Genomic DNA, 24440 nt, shown 5'->3' on the forward strand with positions numbered 1-24440 from the left:
AGAAAGGACACCAAATTCTATCCCACCAAGACTACTATAACGCTGGACAAAACTCAAAAACAACCACTTCATCGCTCTGAAAATCAATCAAAGAAATATTTATTCTTGAAAATTACTAAACTTTGAGTAAGAACAGTGTGAATGGGGGGTATCCTTGCTGGGGCTGCTCCCATTACCCCAGCTCCTAGCTCTATCAGTGCAATAGTTCAATAAGGGTAGGGTAGACTGCAAAAACCAGTTGCTTCACTGTCACTGGCAAAGGGGCCTCACTTAATTTGCAGCATTGTCAGTTAGAGTGTCAAGAAGAAGAATAGCCAGCAGCACTGAGAGGCTGAGGTTTGGGCACTGTTTAGGACAAGCTATCAACTGTCAGATTAACCAGGGACTTAATGGAGAGTTTCATGGGGTGAGACAAGCATAAGCAGTTTGATAAGCTCTGTACATATCCTAGGTTAACAAGAAACTGGGTGCGTGCACAACAAAACCAGAGAGGCCCTGAGCCATGCACAAATCCCTGACCAGTGGAGCCTGTAAACACATGCAGAGGAAACATAAGCCTGAAAACAGCTTAGTTTGTACTCCCCAGCCCATACATAGAACCATAAGCAGAGAGAAGTCTTACTGGCTTTTGAGCATAACCTCTAACCAATAGTGGCTGAACACTAAAGCTATACGGACACAGGGCTAGCCTCTAGGAAATAAGGCTTAAAAATAAAAAGAAGACAGAAAAATATTGGTGGAGACATCAGAGTCCACATTTGGTAGGGAAGACAGTTCAGTGATTAAGAGATAAACAAAGCAATAACAATCTTCTAGAGGTAAAGTAAGAATCCAGAGTTGCTAGAATATGTTACCTAAAATGTTCAATAGTCAACAAAAAATTACAAGACATACAAATAAAAATACAAATGTTCTGAGATGTTTGATATATCAAAGACTATAAAGCAGAATACATAAATATGTTCAAGAACTGTAAGAAAGATTTAAAGGAAAGCATTGCAACAATGATTCAATTAATTGAAAATCATAATTATTCTTAAAAAAGATAAAGGAACCAAATAAAATTTTGAAAGCTGCAAAGTAGAATAACTGAGAAAAAAATTCACTAGAAGGGCTTGGAATAAGAAATAATCAGTAAACTTGAAACTAGAGCAGTATAAATTATCCAACTGAAGAATGAAGGAAAAAAAGACTAGAAATGAACAGGAACTTGGACACCTATCAGGTAATATCATGTATACCAATATACATGTAACAGAAACCCCAGAAAAAGAAGAGAGAAAAGGAAAGAAAAAATATTTGAAGAAATAATGGCCAAAAACTTTACAAATTTGATGAAAAACATTATAGATCAAAGAAGCTCAATGAATTTAAAGTGGGTTAAACATAAAGAGATCCATATCCAGACACATTACAGTCAAAATGTTGAAAGCGGAAGACAAAGAGAAAATCTTACAGCAGGAAGAGAAAAACAATTCATCAAATAAAAGACAATAACAATATGATTAACAATTGGCTTTTCATGTGAAACAATGACCTCTAAAGGCGATAGAATCATATACTCAGAGTGCTGAAAGAAAAAACTATCGGCCAGAAATTCTATATCCAGCAAAACTAGCCTTTAAAAATGAAGTTGAAAATATATTTCCAAATAAATATAGACTGAAGAATTTATTTGCAGCCGACCTATCTTACAAGAAATACTAATGGAAGTTCTTCAGACTAAAAGGAAGCAAAACCCAATGGTAACTCAAAATCACAAGAAAAAATGAATAGCACCAGAAATGGTAAATATGTGAGTAAATATAAAGATATTTTTCTCACTTTTCCTCTTCTTTAAAAGAAATAAGATTGTACAAGGCAACTATAATGCCATCATTGGTTTATAATAACTGTTGGGTTTCTGATATACGTGCAAATTATGTATATGACAGTAATAGCATCAAAAGGGAGAGAAGAAAGACATATATTGGAACAATGCTTCTATATTTTATCAGAATTAATTATATTTTAATAAGTTAAGATATACATTGTAATTCCCAGCACGACCACCAATAGTTTAAATAATATAATAGAAAAGAATTAACGATAAAGAAATTAAAATGGTACACTAAAAATTTTTATGTATTTAATGCAAAGGAAAGCAGTAGATGAAGAACAGAAGAACAAAAATTACATGAGACAATCCAACCATGTTAATAATTGCATTAAATGTGAATGTACAAGACACGCCCATTCAAAAGACAGAGATTATCAGGTTGGATAAAAAGCAAGCTGACTGAAAGTGAAAGGATGGAGAAAGATGTACCAGCAAACAGTAACTATGAGAGAATGTTCCTAATATGATAAGAGACATGAATCTTCAGATTCAAGGAACACACACACATATTATAGTGAAACAGCAGAACATCAAAATCAAAGACAAGATCTTGACAGCAATCAAAGAGAAATGAAAAAATTACCTAAAAAGGCAATTAGATTGATGGCAGACTCTCAATAGCAACAACAGAAGACAGATAACAAAGGAATATCTTCAAAACACGAGAGAAAATAAATGTTGATCTAGAATTCTACAATAAACTAAATTATGTTTATTTTACTACTAACAGACATTCACTGAAAAAAATTTTCTAAAGAATGTACTTTAAAAGGAAGGAATGAAATATAAGAAGGTATAGTGAGGGGGGTAAACATGTAAGTGTATATAGTCAAGTGCTAATAGCATAAAATGTAAGAACAATAATAAAGACTAATCTAGAGCGGAAAAAGGAAGGTGGAACTAAAATACTGGGCAACAAGTAATGTAAGAAGAGAAGAAGAGATCGAAATTAATATGTCCTAAGGTCTTTGCATTTTTCAGGAAAAGAGTAAAAGGAAATGTCAATTTTAGGTTTTGCTCAGTCAAATATGCACATTAAAATTATAGGGGTAACCATAAAAGATGATAATAGAATAATAACTGCCAAGCCGGTGTGAGATTTGGTGGGGAGAAAAAAAATGAAGAAAACTTAATTGATCCAAAAGAAGTCAGCAAAGGAGTAGAGAAGCATCACCCAAAAGGCAGGATAAATAGAAGGCACAAGGTAAGATGATAGAAATAAATCCAAGTATATCAGTAAATAACGATAAATACAAATATACTAAACTCTCAAGCAATTGTCAGAATATACATAAAATAAAATCTAGCTATAAACTATTCACAAAAGATATACCTAAAACATAAGGAGAAAAAATGTTTTTTAAAAATGGAAAAAGATGTTCTGGGAAAATATTAAACAAAAAATAGAGTTAAGGGCAAGAAGCATATTATAACTAATAGGATGACATCTCTAGTGCATTAAACCTGTTTCCTCTTTTATAAAGCAAAGATTTTAAGCCATACCTCCCAGGAGAAATATATAATGTTAGATATGATGCTAGATAGTATAAAGTGTTAAAAAGAATAATAATAAAAAAAAAAAACAGAGAAGAGAAATAGGGAGTAGTGATCTAAAATTTAAATTTTATAATATCTGGGGAAAAACCAGAAAGAAATGAAGGAGAGATCCATGGGAGTACTTGGGAAGGAGAGACCCAGGCAGAGGGAGCAGCAAATGCAAAGGCCCTAAGACAGGAGCACACTTATGGTATAAAAAGGAGCAGAAAGGGGACCAGTGTGGCTAGAGTGAGTGAAGGAAGGGAACAGTGTTAGGAGAGGTAGCAAGGGCCAGATCATGCAGGACCTTATACATCATAGTAAAGTCCTCGACTTTTCCTCTGAGTAAGGCGAGGGTTTTAAGTAAACGTGATACTATTTTTAAATGATCATTTTTAAATGGCTGTACTGAGAGAGAATTAAGCAGAGCAAGGGCAAGTGCAGGAGACCAACTAGAAGGTAGTGCAATAGTCCAGACAAAAGAATATGGTGACTTGGATTGGAGCGGTGGCAGTGGAGGTGGTGAGAAGTGATAGGATCCTGGATACACTTTGAAAGTGGAACCAACAGGATTTGTTGAAGGGTTGAATGTGAGACGCAAGGAAGAGTGAAAGAAATCAAGACTGACTCGGGCTTTTAGACCACAACTTCTGGAGAGATAAAGTTGCCATTATCTGAAATAGAGAAGACAATGGACGGAGGAGAGAATTTGGCGGGGAAAGGGTACCAGCAGTTTAATTTTGGACTTATTAAGTTTGAGATGTCTACTAAACATCCAAGTGAGATTTCAATACACCATTAGATACACATGCCTGGTATTTATGGGAGGGTTTGGGCTGGAAATATACATTTGGGAGTCATCAGGCATTCAGAAATATTCAAATCCATGAGCCTGGATGAGCTCACGGATGAGCTCACCTAAGAAGTGAAGGTAGAGAAAGGTCCAGGAACTAAGTCCTTGAAAAAATGCCAGTGTTTAGATCCTGGAGAGTTGCAGGCACCGACTAAGAATAAGTCGCCAGAGAGAGAATCTAGAAGGTGCGGTGTCCTCAAAGCCAACTGAGTGAGGTGTTTCAGGAAGGAGAGAGTCATCAACTGTGTTAGATGTTGCTGATGGGTCAGGTAAAATAAGAACCAAGCATTAATCAGTGCATTTAGCAACACAGCCTGGTCTGATGTGAAAAAAAAAAAAAAGCTGTGCCAATCAGATTCCCTGATTCAGGAAATGTAACAAAGAAATGCTGAGAGACTGCAGCAGCAAACAATAGGAGCCAATGTGGACAGTCTTTTGCATTGCTTCTTCCATCGCTTTTTCCCCCAGCAAACAGTAAAAATAGCTAACCTTTATTTAGTGCTGGCTATGTGCCAAGAACACTATTATGATGCCTATTTTTAAGTAGGAAAAGTGGGGCTCAAAAAAGTCAAGTAACTTGCCCCAGGTCACTCAGCTGGTAAGTAGCTGAGCTAGAATTCCAACCCATCTCATTCATTTAATTACTAACCTGCCTTGCCTCCATTTACTTAAGGGAATGTCTACACTTAGGTATGGAACTCACAATTATAAAATACCAATTTGGGACAGAGGTATCTAGTGTTTGTACCTAGTGTTTCTCACTGAACTCTCACTATACTCCTGTGAGATAAATACCACTACTATTGTCATTTTAAAGATGAGAAAACAAAAGCATTGAAAGGCTTTTGTTTTACTAGTGGTTCCAGAGGTGGGGCAGGGGGAAGGCTGGGGGGACTCTAGCTCAGACCCTCTATGAGACTGCAGCTCTGCCTGTCCCCTGTCTGTACAATCGATCCTGCCTTTTGCATGGGGTGGATTAGAAGCAATCAGGCCAGGACAGGGCTGGGGAATCTGAGAGAACTGAGGTTACCCTTGCATGCTCATCACTAGGAGGATGCTTGGTTTTTAAGGATGTGACTCAGAGACCCCCTGTCTGAGTCAGCTCCAGAAGTCCCAAGCCAGATTTCCCAGCTCCGCCAGAATCAGGCCTGCACTCTCTCCATGGCCAGACCTCTGATTTTAAGGCCTAGGCTGAGCTGGGACTGAATCCCCTTCCCACCCTTCCTTTCAGGCATGCTGGGCCTCTCCTTACCTGTCCGGTAGTGAGGGAACGGCTGTAGCCAGGGATGGAACTCCGGGGGTGGATCCGGGGTGGAACGCAGCAGCTGGCAAAGGTCAAAATTCCAGATTCAGAATAGGGGTCTGCTAGGAAGTGGGGGAGGGACATGAGAGCATTGGGGTCCCTGAGCAGGTTCTGTCCTTCAGAAGCCCCCCGAGATTCCCCAAAAGACTCCTGGGTAAAGAGATTCTCCCAAAGAGGCATTCAGATAGGGGCTATCACAGGGACACCCTCTTTATATGAGGCAGAGCGAGACTCCCCTGTTGAATCCAAAGCAGGGAATGGACTCTACACACATCTCCTTCAGGGACTCGGCCGGTATCCACTTCCCACTCCACCCCACACCCCGACACCAATCCTTACTTAATCCGGGCCTGGTCCACACTGGAGGAGCGGCGGGAGGCAAAGCGCCGGGCCATTGCTTTGGGAGACGTCTTGGGGCTGCCGTCCGAGTCTCCACTCTCCTCGTCCCCCATGGCTTTGATGTAGCTGCCGCTCCGCATCCTGCGGCAGGGGATCTCTCCATCCTTGCCCCCAGTGGGGTAGCCCCCCCAGTCATCTTGCGGCACCTGCAGGGACAGCGGCCTCTGTCTCTCAGACACATCCCTACTAAACCTACAGGCCAGGACCCCGTTTCCCTGCTGCCAGTGGGTGGCATTTTGCCCTGGCTCAAGCAGACCACACTCGAGAGCACATAGACTCCGAGCAGGAGGCAGGTCTCAGGCAGTCCCCTTCCTTACATGAGATGCCTCACCATCTTGCATGGATCTTTTGCTATTTAATTGAGAGCCACCTAGACAGTCAGGGGCAAGGGGTGACGTGACAGGTGCCAAAAGACGGAAGATCAGAGGCAAAAATGACCTGTGTCAACCTCACTCCTAGTCATGAAGTATCATCACCTGACCGCGGTCACCTTTCACCCCTCCTTGTCCTTCATCCGCATAACTTGCTGATATCCTAAATCCTCCAAGTCTCCTCTCTCTCTTCTGCGAGGAGCCACAGAGGGTTCTAAACAGGGAAGTAGCATTAGATTTGTGTTTCTGAAAGAGCATTCCAACAGTCCGAACAGAGGATGGATTGTGGAGGGCCAGGAGTAGAGCAGGGGCTCAAGTGGCGGGAGAGAGACCAATTAGGAGGCTGATGCTGTTATCCGGGTAAGATATGATGAGGCCTAAATTAAAACAATGACAATGAGGGGGAAGAGGAGATGGAAATGAGAGGTGTTAAGGAGCATCAGTGAGCCTGATTAGATGTGGGGGGTGTGGGGGCGGGGAGGAGTTAAGGATGACTGGGAGGCTGCTGGCTGAGGACCTGGGGGATGGTGCTGTCGCTCACTGAGCCATAGATTCCCGGAGAAACAGGTTTGAGGGGAAGGTAATAGGCTCAGGGTTGAGCATCTTGAGTTTGGCAGAGGACTGTCGAGCAGGTGGTTGGATGTTTGGTTCTGCAGTTCAGTGAAGAGATCTGGGATGGAGGCAGACATGTGGGAGTCATGGGTGGCAGCTGAATCCATAGACGTGAATGAAACAGCCCAGGGGGAAAAAGAAAGAGCTGGGGAGGGATCCACTGACATTTAAAAAGGGACTGCAAAGAAAGGAAGAGGAGCCTGTGAAGTCACCTGAGAAGGAGTAGGCAGAGGGGTAGGAGGGAAGTCAGGAGAATGCCATGTCATGGAAACAGGAGACATTTCAAGAATAAAGGAGTTGATAATGTCAAATGCCACAGTGCATTCAGAGGTTAGTAATTCAAGCTCAAGAGTTAAGACAGATGTATGTTCAAATTCTGGCCCCATCACTTGCTAGCTAGGTGAACTCGAGCAAAACTGATTAATCCCTAAGCCTCAGTTTCCTTGTCTGTGAATTGGTAATAATTATGTCTCTATCACAGGGTTGGTGGCAAGGATAAATGAGCAATACAGAGTACCAACACATAGTGCCCAATAGACGTTAACTATTATTATTATTATTATAAGCATTTAAAAATATCTTTCAAGGAAAGCTCTCAAGAGACCACTGCCAATACATTTTAGAGCAGCGGTCCCCAAGCTTTTTGGCACCCGGGACTGGTGCTCCTATGAGAATCTAATGCCTGATGATCTGAGAGGGAGCTGAGGTGGTGATGCTAGTGCTGGGGAGCAGCTGCACATACAGATGAAGCTTTGCTCGTTCGCCGCTCACCTCCTGCTGTGTGGCTTGGTTCCTAACAGGGGACCTCTGTTTTAGAGGACGAACAGGGGTGTGGAAGTCAGACTGTAGTAAAGGGAAGAATGAAAGGAAGTGAAGAAGTGGAGTCTATGGTCTAAGAACTTGGATATGAAGGGAAGATAAGAGATGAAAGGGGAAAGAGACTTGGGCATGTTTTCAGGATGAGAAAAAGAGCCAGTAAAGATAAAGATAGTCTATAAAATGTGGGGAAGGAAGACAGACAGTTCAGGGATGGAGGAGATCCTGGGGAGATGGGCTCAAGCCCTGCTGGAGGCAGCAGCCTGGGATGAATAGTCCTGGCGCCTCCTCTGAGCCAAGAGTAAGGGGATGAGGGTGGCTGGGGATCTATATGAGTCTACAGACGGGCTGACAGGAAGGTGAGGGAGTCCTACACCACAAAGAATGAGTATAAATGAAGGTGTGAGTGAGAGGGCTGGGGCCGGGAGGGAGGATTTAGAACACCTGTTGTAAAGAACAAGTAAATAGGGTTGGGGCTGGGACTCTGAGTGGGGTGAGGGTTCAGGGGAGGGACAGAGACTTTGGTGATAAGACCAGGTGAGGGGACAGAGATCAGTGTGCAAACAGAGACCCATAAAGGAACCCACAGGGAGGACTAGGGCTCAGTGAGGAACTAGGACTCGATCAAAAGATGGAACACAGGGAGGAAACAAGGCTCCATAAAGGAACAAGGGCTCCTAGTGGAAAAAGGAGTTCCAGAAGACTGAGGGAGAGCCAGGGCCCAGGAAGAGAAACAGGGTCTCGATAAAAGGGTTGGGGATCCACCCAGTTTGATGGGGCCGGCTTCCCCTGTTTGTGTGCCAGGGGAGCACCAGGCTGTGTGGAGGGTCCGTGTGGCCCTTCGTTCTCCCCTAAATGGGCTCAGACCTCCCAAGTCCTAAGATGCCCTGGAACCCCAGACCCTGACGAACCATTCCCCTTCCCCATATTCTACAGGGAGGAGCCATAGGCAGGCAGAGGCAGGCCAGCAGATGGAACAGCCAGGGCGCACTCTGCCACATTGCAGGGTTCCCACTCTGTAGCCACTGCGGAGCTCCTCGCTCCTCTGCAGGACACTGTGAGGTGCATATTAAAAAGGAAGCCCCCAGGGAGGTCAGGGCAGCCCTGGAGTAGCAACAGGGAGCAGCGGAGTGGCAGAGAGGCTCCAGAAATGGCGACGGCTCAGCTATGGGGGAAGGGTCAGTACTCCCTCCTTAGCCCTGTCTGTTGGACCCTTCAATTGCCGGCTTAATGAACCTCTCTACCTAGGCAGGGAGCAAGAAAAGGCCAACCCAGAAGTCCTGAATCCTAGCAGTCTCCAACCTCCCCTTCTGTCTCCCACCCCTTCTTGCTTCCACCGTGGCCCACTTGTTCCCTTGAGTTTTCGTGAGTTCCCCACCCAGGAGAGCTCTAACGTGCAAATAACTTACCAGTGAGGCCAGCGACACCCAAAAGACACATGCAAGCTCAATCCCCATACCTGTGAACGTGCTGCAGCTTCTTCCCAGAACACCCTTAATCCACTCTGCACTGAGATTCAGTTCAGGGGAAATTCCTCCCGGAAACTGCTCTGACCACCTGGGTGGGTGAGGTGCCTCCTCTGTGCTTCCATGGTGCCCACTGCTCTCTCCTATTACAGCCTTATCATACCGTATTCCATACTGTATTCCACCTCTAAAGGGAGCTCCTCACAAGCAGCATCTGTATCTTCATCTTTGTATCCACAGCATCTAGGAAATACTCACTGAATGAATGACTATGGAGTAACTATGTGAAATGTGAGTTTAGGGGATAACCCTAAGTCTGCTGGACTTCTAGAACTTGTATTGTCTTTCGCTTCTAAAAGTATGGAAAGGCTCAAGAAAACACGGCAGGTGTGGAAGGGGGGCCTGAGAGAGAGAAAAGGAAGATTGATGGTGAGACAAGCCCCTGACCCCAACTCAGTAAGAAGATGGAGAGCAGACAGTGTGAGATGGATGAAGGCTCCATAAGAAGGGGTCGGAGCTTCTAGCTTCACCTGCAGAGACCACAGAGGAGGTGGTGGGGACAGCATGATGGGGACAGCATGCCAGCTATCAGCTGCATCATCCACTCCCTGGAAGCCCTGACCTGGCTCAGACTTCAGTGTATCCCCCCGTCTATAAAAACCCAGGGCTCTCCCACAGCCTCGTGGGCATGCTATCACTGGCACCCCAGAAAAACAAATCCCAGCAGAGGCACGTTCTGGAACCGACCTTCATATTCAAACAATATCTGGACCACCCAAATTTGAGAAGAAAAGAGGTCCGGAGAAGGCCTGGGGCAGGAGAGCTGCTTTCCAACTGCTGACCTCCAATCTCCAGGGGAGCTACAGCCAGAAAACATCACATTGTCCTGTCCACTGCCTACCCTCAACCTCATTCTGCCTCCAGTTTCACAAAACGGGCCAGCGCAGCCTGTCCAAAACAGAAGATCAAAGGGAAGTCGTCTCAGTACTGACATACAGTGTCAGACTAGAAGGGCCCCTTCATTGCACAAATGGGGAAACTGAGGTCCCAAAATAGTGAAGCAGAGCAGAGCCTCTCTGCATTCAGGTCCTCTATCATGGGGACAGCTGGCTCCCATCCAACTCTTTCCACAGCTTACTGGGTAACAACACTACAAGGACCGATGACCCTGTTCCCCACCCCCACCAAAGCCTCACCTGCAGATAGTGATAAGTCCTGGTTTTGGCCTTGGCCTCTGTACCCAGGAGCCCTTTGCCTGGCCCGGCCCCTGGGTATCCATCCCGGCCCTGGCTGACCATCATGGTATGCCAGGCACTTCGCTTGACCGATTGTCCATCCAGTGACATGGACATGCCAGTGCAGGCAAGACAGCGGCCTTCCGACCCGCCTGAACGCCCCTTGAAGCTCAAGTCACGGTAGGACCCATCTGGAGCCTCCAGGCAGAATGGACCACCTGGCTCCCCAGGGGGCCGCCCACCCACCAGGAAGCCGCTATCACTGTCCAAGTTGTCATCGGAGCTCCACCAACCCGCGGCCTTGGCCTGGTGCCGCCCGTCCCCCTTGCGGTCCTTGCTCTTGCTCCTCTTGCCATGCCGAGACTGGTGGTGGTGGTGGTGGTGATGGTGATGGTGATGGTGGGAGGTGTGGGGGCCTCCGGAGCCCGGGCCAGAGTAGCTGTCTCCCCCAGAGCCACCTCTTCCCTCAGCCTTGGGCCCATTATAGTCTCGCTTCCCCGGGGCCTCCAGAGAGTGGGACTTGGCAAAGAGCTTCTGCACAGAGTGCACCAGGTGCCGGATGCGGCTGGGGCTCTCGCTGCGGGCTTCCGGGGCAGTGCCAGACCCCGGTCCTGGCCCGGGCCCAGCCCCTGCTGGACCTCGCTGGTATGGTAGCGTGTGGAAGCCATCTTGTTGAACTGGTAACTGCTTTTCAAACTGATCCAGGAGTGTAGGAGGCAGGCGGGGGGCACCCTTGCCCTGCGGGTGGCCCACACAGTCTTCACAGGTGTCAAAGGGGCCCTGGCCGGGGTACATCCTGGGGAAGGTGCTGCTACCCCCCCCAACCCCAGTCCCCCCTAGCCCTGCCTCAGGGCCTACAGATGGCCCCTCACTCAGGCTCAGGGGCCCTTCGGGGGAAAGGTGTCCCAGGCCAGCTCTCGGGGCACAGAAGCGGGGCTCGGTGGAGAAGGCCTCCCCGGAGCCCAGCAGGTATGGGGCCCTGGCAGCTGGGCCCACGTCCATATGCTGCTGGTCAGCAAAGCGGGCTGGGCGGGGATGGCTGCCTCGGTCGCCATGGTAACCCCTCATGGCCTCAGCAAGGGCTCTTCATAGTGTTGGGGGCCAGGCCCCAGGAACCTCCTGGAAAAACAGGAAGAAAAGGGATTCAGATTAAACAACAGGCCACTTCACCTAAACTATCTTTTATTAGGTAGTCTTATAGCCCTTTAGGTAATGCATATCAAGTTATTGTGATTAATTGTACTATCTTTCCACAAATAAGCTTAAAGTCCTTAAAAGAGTCATACTAGACAAAGACACTCACAAAGGCACACAATAAAACCATCATTCATCAAATGCTGCAAATTTGATAAATACTTATTCACAAGAGAAAATGCCCTCAGCCAAATGGTTCTTTTTTTTTTTAAGTCTTGAGGTTACCAAAAATAAAAGGATACCCAACCAGATGTAAAAAATATTCAGAGAAACCAGTCATTAGGTGAACTAGCTTTTAACAGGCTGACTTTAGGCACATCGATCCAGAGTCACGCCTCTTTCCCATCCCTACCCACTTCCACTGCTGTGAAGAGCCAGGCCTCAGGGTCACAGCTCCCAGCAGCAATAACCAAAGAGAATATGGACCCAGATCTACATATTCATCTTGATTACAAAGGAAAACCCTTCCCTTTCCTTCCAAACCCTGTTCCTTCCATCTGGCTGCAGGCTCATTCTTCCCCCCCCAACCCCCCCAAGAGTGAGATAGGAAGGAATAACCTGACATGACTCCTTTCCTCTTCCGGGTTTCAAATATTTCCCAGTGAAATTTCCACTTTTGCTCTTTACCCCCACCCATCACCCCCATTCTACTAGAGGGGAATGAAGAGAGGAGAAACCATAGGAAGAGGAACGCTGGCTGCACAAGGCAGTATCTGAATCCGACACTGGGACTGGAACCCAGGAGTTCCTTCTCCCAGGAACAGTGTGCTGGCAGGGCAGGGAGGTGATGGAGAGAAAACATTGGAAGCAGTGCCCCTGGCCCCTATCCCAGGCTTGCCAAGACTACAGGACAGAAAGGTCAGCTCTCAGCAAGAATTGCCTCCAATCAGGACTCCAGAGCTGCCAGGACAGGAGCTATGGCAGGAGGGGGTGACAGCAGGAGGAACAGGGACTGAGATGCTGGCAGACGGCGCCCTCCCTCATCTCAGACCAGGCTCCTGGGCCATCTGCTGACTAGGAGGGGATGACAGCTTCAAAGACTCCGGACAGAAGCCCCTCCAAGACTCATCCTCCATTGCACCCCATCACCTCCCCATACCCACCGTGTTTCAAGCTTCCAGATCCTGCTTCTGCTCATAGCTCATCTCCTACTACTTCCCAAGCAATTGCTATGGTACCAGTACCCGGTAGGGTACTGTGCCTACCTAATATTCTCTAATCTCACTGACATCCTATGTGTCCATATTATTCACACTTACCCATGAGAAAATTGAGCTCAAAAGGTGCAGTTACAAAGCCAGTAAGTGGGTGAGTCACTTTGAATCAAGATTCGAACCCAAGTTATTCTCATTTAGAACCTCTATCTAATCCCCATCTCCCAGATTCTCCTACCACTCACCATCCAGGGTGTCCCATCCTTGGTGTCAGGATCCCCACCGCCAGGCAGAATCCTAACGTCAGAAGGCTCAGGACCACTAGCTCCTGATAGAAAAGGAAAGGATAGTGAGGCAAGCAAAGCGGGGAAGAGATTCTCCCAGAGTCCTCAGAGAACTAGTCTCTGGCCTTGACTGTTTCCCTTCCCAAACCCCTAAACCGAGACTGACTGAATCCCCCACGATGCAGAGCCTTTGGCCCCCCAGGGAAATAAGGTTGGCTGTATTATGCAAATACATGCAAATGAGCTTACAAGTTGGACTACCTCCAACTGCAGGTATCTGTTATCTGTCCATGGAGCTGATCCACTGCATTTTTTTTTCCCCCATTGCCCTCAAATATAATTCCATTTCACAAAAATTGGTTGAGCAGCTACCATAAACAAGACTCTGAATAAGAACTACATAGAGGTAATGTAAGTGTGATCTCTGTCGTTGAGGGGCTTATCGTCTAATAGGGGAACAACCTCTCACATTGCAGGGTGATTTTAGGTCCTTGTATTTTTACACAAGCTGGGCTCTCCTCCTAGAATCTCCTTTCATCCACCGCCCCCCTAACTCTTACTCTTTCCCACTTACTCATATTAAGTCCACCTTCCCTCAAAGACTTTCTGTGCTCTTATTCTGGGTTATTCCTCTCTGTTAACACCCTGGTTTCCCCATGAAAGCAGCTATCATACTGCACTGCAACTGTCTGTTTCGGTCTCTGTCTCCTCAATTAGAATGTGGTCTTCTGCAGGGTAGAACCAAATCCTATTTATCTCTGGGTCTCCAGCACCTAACTCAGGGCTTTGCCCAGAGCAAGTCCTTAATAAAGGTTCACTAAGTAGATGAATAAATGACTGTGCTAGAAAGAGTTACCAAGATGTTAGACTAGAACGGATGAGGGCAAGACTAGATGAAATAGAGGGAAATTGGAATAACCTGACATGACTCCTTTCCTCTTCCGGGTTTCAAATATTTCCCAGTGAAATTTCCACTTTTGCTCTTTACCCCCACCCATCACCCCCATTCTACTAGAGGGGAATGAAGAGAGGAGAAACCATAGGAAGAGGAACGCTGGCTGCACAAGGCAGTATCTGAATCCGACACTGGGACTGGAACCCAGGAGTTCCTTCTCCCAGGAACAGTGTGCTGGCAGGGCAGGGAGGTGATGGAGAGAAAACATTGGAAGCAGTGCCCCTGGCCCCTATCCCAGGCTTGCCAAGACTACAGGACAGAAAGGTCAGCTCTCAGCAAGAATTGCCTCCAATCAGGACTCCAGAGCTGCCAGGACAGGAGCTATGGCAGGAGGGGGTGACAGCAGGAGGAACAGGGACTGAGATGCTGGCAGACGGCGCCCTCCCTCATCTCAGACCAGGCTCCTGGGCCATCTGCTGACTAGGAGGGGATGACAGCTTCAAAGACTCCGGACAGAAGCCCCTCCAAGACTCATCCTCCATTGCACCCCATCACCTCCCCATACCCACCGTGTTTCAAGCTTCCAGATCCTGCTTCTGCTCATAGCTCATCTCCTACTACTTCCCAAGCAATTGCTATGGTACCAGTACCCGGTAGGGTACTGTGCCTACCTAATATTCTCTAATCTCACTGACATCCTATGTGTCCATATTATTCACACTTACCCATGAGAAAATTGAGCTCAAAAGGTGCAGTTACAAAGCCAGTAAGTGGGTGAGTCACTTTGAATCAAGATTCGAACCCAAGTTATTCTCATTTAGAACCTCTATCTAATCCCCATCTCCCAGATTCTCCTACCACTCACCATCCAGGGTGTCCCATCCTTGGTGTCAGGATCCCCACCGCCAGGCAGAATCCTAACGTCAGAAGGCTCAGGACCACTAGCTCCTGATAGAAAAGGAAAGGATAGTGAGGCAAGCAAAGCGGGGAAGAGATTCTCCCAGAGTCCTCAGAGAACTAGTCTCTGGCCTTGACTGTTTCCCTTCCCAAACCCCTAAACCGAGACTGACTGAATCCCCCACGATGCAGAGCCTTTGGCCCCCCAGGGAAATAAGGTTGGCTGTATTATGCAAATACATGCAAATGAGCTTACAAGTTGGACTACCTCCAACTGCAGGTATCTGTTATCTGTCCATGGAGCTGATCCACTGCATTTTTTTTTCCCCCATTGCCCTCAAATATAATTCCATTTCACAAAAATTGGTTGAGCAGCTACCATAAACAAGACTCTGAATAAGAACTACATAGAGGTAATGTAAGTGTGATCTCTGTCGTTGAGGGGCTTATCGTCTAATAGGGGAACAACCTCTCACATTGCAGGGTGATTTTAGGTCCTTGTATTTTTACACAAGCTGGCCTCTCCTCCTAGAATCTCCTTTCATCCACCGCCCCCCTAACTCTTACTCTTTCCCACTTACTCATATTAAGTCCACCTTCCCTCAAAGACTTTCTGTGCTCTTATTCTGGGTTATTCCTCTCTGTTAACACCCTGGTTTCCCCATGAAAGCAGCTATCATACTGCACTGCAACTGTCTGTTTCGGTCTCTGTCTCCTCAATTAGAATGTGGTCTTCTGCAGGGTAGAACCAAATCCTATTTATCTCTGGGTCTCCAGCACCTAACTCAGGGCTTTGCCCAGAGCAAGTCCTTAATAAAGGTTCACTAAGTAGATGAATAAATGACTGTGCTAGAAAGAGTTACCAAGATGTTAGACTAGAACGGATGAGGGCAAGACTAGATGAAATAGAGGGAAATTGAGGAAGACTTTCCAGAGAAGAGTGTGAGATAGAGAACAAGATGGCTATGTGTTCCACAGACAAATATGGAGGGAGAGAGAGAATTCCCAGTGGTGGAAACAGTAGGTACAAAGGCAGAAGAGGTAGGCAAATAAGGAATTCTGAGGGGTGGGGTAGGACAGTTCCTGCAGACATTTAGGGTTTGGCAAATACTGTCAAGAGGTGGGACAGAGAGAGTAAGAAAAGAAAGCGACTGAAGTTTGCAACAGCCATGACCGGAAGACTAATGATGCCATTATTAGACACAGGGACAGCAGGAAGAAGAGCTAGCTTTGCAAGCATGATTAATAGGAGTGGAAGAGACACAGACATCAGGAAGAACTTCCTGACCCTGAGGAATGTGAGGCAGTGAAGAAGATTGCGGAGTCTCCTGGGAATCTTCCATAAAGGAGAGGGTGACGTGCCCAATCCCCAGTCCACCTTGTGGCCTGGGCTGGAAAAGCTGTTCCTTATCTTGCCTAGGGAAAAACTGGGATGACCTCATGGATATCAACTGACTTGCTCTAGGTGACAATTCTTCTCCTCCATTGCCCTTCTCTGGGGAAGCGAAGGTGACTTCAGACCAAGATGACCTCGCAAGCAGTCCTTGGAAAAGCACCTGGAAGCATCTCCTTGCTTTGGAAAGATGCTTTGATATTCTGGTCCTTTGCCCATGGAATGGTCCTTCTCTTCCTGCCCCAGGCAGGACCCATTTGTGACTCACAGCATAAAAGCCCACTTTGGCAGAAGCCAAGACCATCCTATTTGCTTTGCTTGCAGTCACATCAAACTAGCGCCTCACGCTGAGCTTCCCAATGGTGGACATTCCCAGGAAACTCGCACCTCCACCAAGCCCCACTGATACTGCTATTGAGCCACTGAGCCCTCATCAAGATCTTATCAAACTTCAGTCTCTTTAGCATCAATCGATGTTCTCTAAGCTCTAGTCTCAGAGGGGATGGGCCCCTGTAATTGCTTCTCTCCAGACAAACCACCCTCATCTCCCTTATCCATGTCCTATATGGCAGCACTGTTTAGTGGGAAAAGCACAAACTCTGAGACGAGAAGGTATGTGCTACACTAGCCAAGTGACCTACCCTCCATAAGCCTAATGATATCCGCTTACCTATCTCCCAGGATTTTAATATCAAATGATACAATGTATATAAAACTACTTTATACAGATTATACAATGTAATCTCTATGTAAAATCTTTATTTTGGGTTTCCAAAATCCCCTGTGTCCAAATAGTAAACAATACAACCAAATCCAAATTACTGAGGGAAGGAGATATCCAATTTATGGATTTACTAAAGAAAAGACTTAATTGATATAGATTTAATTATCTAGGCTTCCTCCTATATATTATGTTTTACCATCACATTCCTTTGCCACTATCCCGTTACTAAACATAACCAATAGGAAGGAAAAACAAGTGAGGAAGGGACTAATAATTCGATTCATCACCAAGTCCTCTGGATTTTGCTTCCTAACAACAAATCTGCCCATTTTTTTCCAGATCCACCAAATCATTGTTGGCTAACTAGCTAAAACTCATTCTCAGCCTCCTTTTCCCTTTCTCAGCCTCCCTTGGAATAGAGGCCGCGTGATTCGCTTTTGGCTAATGATACATACATAAAAATCAGATGAGGGTTTCTGAGGAAGATTTTGCCTATGTGATAAAAAGGGGTGGAGCTTGCTGGTACCATCCTTCCCCACCCCTTCTCTTGGCTTGAATACACTCATGATGCCCAGAGCTAGGGTAGCTGTCTTGACACCATGAGAGAAAAGTCTAGAGAATTGCAGAAATGCTAGTCCTAGAATCATTAAGTCATGGAACCAACATAAGCAGTTGACTTCCCCCAGGCCTAAATGTGGTAAGGAATAAACGCCTCTTTATTTAAACCACGCTTGGCCAGATATTCTGTATTTGCAGCAGAAAGCACTGCTGACTAATCTAACTATCTCAGAACATAACCTCCTGCCTAGATGTCTGCAAAAGCTCCTAACTTCTCTCCCTGCTTCTGTTCTTACCCTGCTCCAATCCAAATAGTCACTTGAAAACACAAATCTGATCATGTCACTTCCCTGCTTAAAATTCTTCATTGGCTTATTGATGTTCTTAAGATAAAATGCGGTAACCTGCCCAACAAGGCCTGCAGGGTCTGGCCCTCCCTACTTTTCCAACATCCTTTCACTACATCTTCCTCCTTACTTCCTCTGCTCCAGCCAGGCCAGTCTTTTTGCAGTCCCAGGGTCCCTCCCACCATGAGGCCTATTCCCCCTATCCAGAAAGCTTTGCCCGCCCACCCCTGCCTTGCTAACTCCTACACACCCTTCAGATCTCAGCCCGGTTGTTGCTTGCTCGGGGAACTTTCTCTGGCCTCCCTGACTAGGTCAGATCCCCCTGCTGTTTGCTCTCAAGGCACTATGGACCTGTATAGCTCTTAAATCATTACCATTTTCAATTTGTGTGATGCAGAGACTGTCTGTCTCTTCCACTAGAATGTAAACTCCATGTAAGTGCAGGAATTTCATCCATTTTATGCACTGCATTATCCTTAACCCCTAGAACTATACTTGGCATATGACAGGTGGTTGTTGAGTGAAATGTGAGCCTACAAAGAACAAGATCCTTTTTCGCTTATGACATTTTGTTTAATTCCCACAATTATTCCAAGGGACAGATATTATACCCCCTTCTCAATTTACAGAAGAAGAAACTTAGGCTTGAAGAGGCGAACTGACCGGCCCAAGGTCACAGAGTTTGTGGTAAAGCCAGCAGTCAAACTCACTGTGGCCTCACTTCAACACTTTAGTTTTTCTTCTACCTGTGCTGCCAGCCCGGAGAAGCCAAATTTATTAAACATCATTCTGAAGTAAACACAGTAATAAAATAAATTTAAAAAAAAAAAAAGGAAACAAAGAAAATTTTAAAACCTCACACATACTACACACTCTAGAGCTAACCAGAGTGTGGTTTAGCCTTTTCCCCTGTGTGGTGAGTACTGCGTTCGTTCCAAGTCCAAGGTCAGAGAAGTACAGAATAAAGGAAGATCTCTGAAGTCTTGTGACAACTCTGGGCGCTGGTGTTATGTTCTCCATTTTACTGTACCAAGTCATCTCTCTACTACCCCAGGAAACAGTGAGCTGTCCACAGAGTGAAACCTGGGCCCAGGGAAGCAGCCATTTTTGCAATTGCCTGTGGCTGGCTGGCAAGTGGAGAGTGAGGGAGTTTTGGAGGTTGCTTTGTGTGACAAATTCTCTGATGCAGCTAGAATCTATCTGGGAATGGAAGAAGTGGCACATATGCCGTCACCAAGAAATTACCCAATTTAGCACCAACTACACAATCCAGCAATTAGTTTCTTAAACCGGAACTTGCTGGGGGCTGCCAGGCTGGCGGGATTGTTGTTACAAACCTCACTGGAAAACCAGCTGTGTAATTCGCCAGGAGGTTGTCAGTGCCCCAAGCAATTACCTTCCAGAAAAAGAATGGAAAATGGGGGAAGGAAAAGGGCTACAGAGAAAAGGAATCAGAGTGTTTTCCTCGCCCCCAGGGCCCTGCCCAACCAAATCAGTTGATTTTACTTTCTTGAGACCTAGGCGACTCACAAACTCCCTGGATCAAAGCAGTTATCAGTGTAGACTGTTGTCAGACTCTCTAGGTTCAAGTCCCTTTTTCATTCAACTACTACTTAGACAGGCGATGCACCTCCTTTCACTTATTTTCTCATCTGTAAAATGGAGATGCTATTAGAGCAATCAGAAAGGTACTAATGATGTGACTGTTAACAAGGTAAAGCATATCAACCCCTTAGTACTGTACCATGGTGAATGCTCAATAAAGGTAGCTATCATTATCTGTACTTTCATTTTCATGACTTCCTCCATTGGTTTACAGTGAGTCCTTGGTTAGGTCACTTAATCTTTCTGGGGCAGCCATATACGACCAAAGATACTCTGCTGAAGAAAAGCAGTTTTCACACAAGATTGTCCACTCCTGAGCACCCAGGGATCCAGGTGTGTCTGACAAACGCCTGCGTTTCGGAGGCTGACACAAAGTGATGCCTTGGACAGAGATTATGATTTCAAAAAGCAAATATTAACTGATTCACTTCTTCCCCACGAAGCTGTCTGGGAAAGCTACGAGCTAGACACGATTGTCCAGATGGCAGCAAAGAGGTACAGTTGCTCTCTTGCTGAGGATCAGCCCTATCTAGATGTCCCTTCACACTGGAGCCTATGAGGTCATCCCCGTACTGGTTCCAACATAGCAGAACTTACAGAAGGTGAGGCCTGGAACTCATTTTGCTGCTGTAGGCCTGGGCTCTTCCATGCCTGTGGGTGACCTATGTGTGCCCTTGGGACCCCAGTGCTTCGGGTTTTGCCTACCCATCCCCTTTCCTTGTGTTCGCTTAACCAGAATGGCCAGAATTCTGCCTCAGTTTCCCTGTCCAGTCCTCCACTCCACCCTCCCCCCACCTCCATCCTGACAGTGGCTTGGATAGCTGGGGCTGTGTGTCTACTGTTAAAGAGCTAGCTACTGGAGAGCCTTAACACAGAACTTCTGACCTGTAGCCCACACTCCTGAGCCCATGGATAGGCATTCCTCCCCTAGCACCCACTTCCTCCTGCATCCAGTTCTGCCTGAGCCCCTTTGGCCATTTTAACACTGGCTTTGCCCAGCAGCCTTTGGCAAAATCTCTGTAACTGGGCTGATGTCCTCATCAGTGGCCTCTCTCAACCCCATTACCCATCCCTGTTGCTAAAGACTCAGCATGCCTTGTGCCCTTAGGACCCCAGAGGAAAATCTCCTTCTACTCTCACTGCCCCAGAAAATGGAGAAAGAATAGAAGGAGGACGGTCTGGGGTCTTTTTCACTCACCTTTTTTACTTTATTTAATCTACTCTTCCTGGAGGTTTAGGGTAGGAATTTTACAGAAAATGGGCTTAATGCTCCAAAACACTTGAGACATTTAGGCAGATCCAAGTCTAAATCCATCTCCTGAACTCATTGGACAGTGCTCAGTCTGTGAATAACCCACACTACCTATAATCTCTTTGAAAATCCCACCTCAGGGGGCTTTGCACTTGATGTTCTCTCTGCTAGAACACTCTGCCCCAGATATTCCCATGGCTTCCTCTGTCTCATCTTTTGGGTGTCAGCTCAGAGAGGCCTTCACTGACCACTAACTAAAGTTGAGCCCCATCCTCCATGTATGCTTTACATCACCCATTTCATTGCCTTCATAGCACTAATTGCTCTTCAAAATTATTTTCTTTATTTATTACATGTTTATAGTATGTCTCCCCATAGCAGAATATAAGCTCCAGGAGGGCAGGGACTATGTCTGCCTTACATGCTGTAGTATTCTCATTATCTAGAACAATGTCTGGCACTAACAGGTGCTCAAAAACGACTATTGCATGAATGAAAGTCTTCACTTGCTGCCCTTGTCCACTCTATTCCTGTGCCCAACAGCTCACAGAAGGACCTCCACTCCCTTCCCTCTAGAGGCTTCAGAGACCTCCTGGAGGATTCAGTAATAGAAATCCATGCCTTTCGAAGACCTCCCACCCCTTGAGCATGCCAGAGACAGCAGAGCAGTCCTGGTGGCCAAAGATGGTGGCATCTGAGAGAACTAGAGGCCTTGATTTGCAGACCACGCCAACTCCTTCAGCTAGGGCTAGTGGTCTCTATTCCAACTCCAGGGATCTGGAAGGGAAGGCCCAGTGACCTTACTGCTGAGTGCTAAAAAGACGATCGATCGTCTCCAACCATTATATTGTAGCCTATCTGTATAACCACGAACAACTTGTTTTATCTGTCTAAACCTCAATTTTATCATCTGTGAAATAGGGGTAACAATACTACCTCCTAAGGTTGTGGCAATGAGTAAATAACTGACCTACCCAAGACAATGAGCGTATATGTCTTCCTATGTTGGCTTCTCCTGACTTTAGCACCCTAGCACCTTCTTTCATTTGTATGTATTTGACGAGATTTGGTGCTGCCCTGGCATCCAAGGTGCTGCCAGACCTAAGTTTGCCAGGGCCATCAGAGGACAACAGGTAGGATCCCACACCAATGGCAAGGTCCACTGGGCAACAGCTTCTCAGCCAGATAGGCCCATAGCCTTTCTTACCCTCTGGCTCAAATGTCTAATTTCCCTTTGGAATCCAGAGCTTACGACTGCCCCCTGGGTTAGCACACTTTCCAATAAGGTCTCTTCGTGAGCTGGGACAGGGGCTACCTGCACCGGGGCCTGTCTTCTCCTCTGGGCGTCTCCCACAGAGGAGTCAAGCACAGGGCTGGGCCTCCCAGGGGCCCACGAAGCTGGTTAGTTGGCTGAATGCCAGGTTCAGGTGGCGGCACCTCCCACCCCTCAGCTCTGCCTCCAGGGTATCTTAGCCCCTTGCTCTCATGTCTGGATTCTAGGCTTAGCAGAAGCCAAGACTACAATGGGAGAGAGCATGGGGAGAGAAGGCAACGCAGAATGTGATGTCCTTCCATATGGAAGGCCTGTCCTCTCAACTTTGCCCTCTGGTGCAGTTCAGGGGTCCTCTCTTCCAAGAAAGATTCCCTAAGAATATCCTCCCTATCAATCCCAGGGCCCAGCAGTTGCTACCTCATCTTGGGTCCCATATCTACACAATAAGGATATTTGTTTGCAAGCTGTGAGCTCCTTAAAAACAAGTATTCATCTGATCTATCTCTGTATGCACAAGACCTGGCTATATAGTAGGTGTTGAATAAGTTCAGGGCCAGTGATTGAGCTTTCAAGAAGAAGTATCCCTCAGCTGGGGCATAGGGAAGGGAGGAGAAACAGGAGAAGGCAGAAGGGAAATGACTCCCTGCAGCTGGACCAACCAGAACTCTGCAGCAGGCAGAGCTGGTCCAGTTGTGATTTGGGTTCCCCGAAGAGCTGGGATTGTCCTGTCCAGGGAAGCATGCAGTCAGAGGTTGGAGGATGGTATATGATGGATTCAAGCACTGACCACATTTCAAGCCAGACAACCTCTGGTGCCTTTCAGCTCTGAAGTCTGAGGCTCAGAATGTCTACGACTGAGCAAGCATTCTGTTCAATGCTTTAAATGCACTTCTTTGTATAGTCCTTGCAACTATCGTGAGGTACCATTATTACTCCCACTCTACAGACGAGGACACTGAAGCTTAGAAATGTAAAGAATATTGCCCAAGGTCACAATAGGTGGTGGAAGAGGGATTTGAACCTGGGTGTGAGTCAAGCCCCGACCCTCAACCACTAAGAGACCAAGCCCTGACAGGTTTAAAGTAGCATTTAAACTGGTCTGATGAGTCCACTAGGTGGACCCTCAGTGTGCCCTGACTCATCACTCAGCCTCAGGAAACCTCCGCCCCTGCCATTCCTCCCTCTCACATGGGCATACATGTTCCCAAGACTGCTTATTCACAATTGAACACACGTGTTTTTATTCAGCGGCAGATACAGCCATGCAGAGTCATCCAACAGAACTCTTATGGCATTTGACCTCACATATATAGTCATTATCACGTAATGTGCACAGATACACACAAACTTGTTTCCACAAGGTTCACACACATGTACATTTTCATCCAATGGATACCAGTGCTTGGAACACAGAAGCTGCACAGATATAAAATCTTATATACATGTTCACGTTCATCCTCATACAACAGATATACATTTTCGTTTCACATCACTTGGGCACCCACATCTGCTCAATGTCATACACCAAATCCTCCCCCAACAAGAACTTTATCCATTGTTCCCAGATCCAATACTAGGCCCAGGTGAGCAATGATGCACCCTCCCTCGGGGGTTGGCCAGGCAGTCCTGAGAGGGGTAGAAGGCTCAGCCTGCCTGTGATGGATGGAATTAATCTACTGAGCTGGAGAAACTAAATAATTAAATCTCTAATTACCCCCCCAAGCCAGCCAGGCCAATAAAGCTGAAGGAAGGAGGGGGCTCTGAGGCCCAGACCAATATCCTAGAGAGGGGGAAGGGGCTTTGGAAGAGAGGCATAGAACCCTCTAGGAGGATCCTCTGGGAGGAGCTCGGGCAGGCAGATAGACAGACAGACATGGCTCTCCCTTTCCACAAGGAAATAGAGTAACTTGGGATAACAGCCCACCACTATCCACTAACACAAAGTGAGAGGAGGAGTACAGTCCTCCCACCGACACCCACCCCCTGCCCCGCCTCAGCCCTTCCTGCCCCTCCAAGAGGTGAGTCCTGGAGAGTATGAGGATGGTGGACAGGACACTCAAAGTGCCAGGACTGTGGCCATCGATGGGGTCTGCCCAAAGTGGAGCTGAGGTAGGATCAGTCAGGCCCAGGCCCACCCTTGCCCCAGTCAGAACGGACCCCTCCGCAGCCTGGCACAGATGGCAGGGAAGGACCCCTCCACACTAGTGCACCTGCTTCCCTCAGGAAGTGGGTCCAGCACGTGGCTAATAAGCTGAGGATGGGGTACAGGCTTGGGCAGTGGGGGCTAAGACAATCAGCCTGGGAACAGGCTTCAGTCCGATTGGCTGAAAAGTGGGTCATTTTCCTTTTGAAAAATAGTGAGAAAATGGAGAAGTAGGTCGGGCTCTCATCCCC

At 46.7% G+C, this 24440-nt stretch overlaps 1 protein-coding gene across 5 annotated transcripts in view; it reads right to left on the reverse strand.

Moving 5' to 3' along the window:
- The window catches only part of DLGAP3 (DLG associated protein 3), a 60575-nt gene that overhangs the window by 25987 nt on the left and 10148 nt on the right, over positions 1-24440 (reverse strand). For 3 of the 5 annotated variants that reach the window (XM_023529343.1, XM_011357930.2, XM_023529346.1), the window contains exons 1-4: positions 13064-13156; positions 10432-11589; positions 5911-6116; positions 5521-5593 (exon numbers count right to left, since the gene is read on the reverse strand). In XM_023529343.1, coding sequence (XP_023385111.1) covers positions 5521-5593; positions 5911-6116; positions 10432-11538 — 1386 coding nt within the window. In that variant the 5' untranslated portion in view covers positions 11539-11589; positions 13064-13156. Of the gene's footprint in view, positions 1-5520; positions 5594-5910; positions 6117-10431; positions 11590-13063; positions 13157-14862; positions 14946-24440 lie in introns of those variants that run through there. The other 2 variants (XM_023529344.1, XM_023529345.1) reach the window with 2 other exon arrangements.

The sequence above is a fragment of the Pteropus vampyrus genome, unplaced genomic scaffold (genome assembly GCF_000151845.1).
Source record: "Pteropus vampyrus isolate Shadow unplaced genomic scaffold, Pvam_2.0 Scaffold36, whole genome shotgun sequence".
Taxonomy (NCBI): domain Eukaryota; kingdom Metazoa; phylum Chordata; class Mammalia; order Chiroptera; family Pteropodidae; genus Pteropus; species Pteropus vampyrus.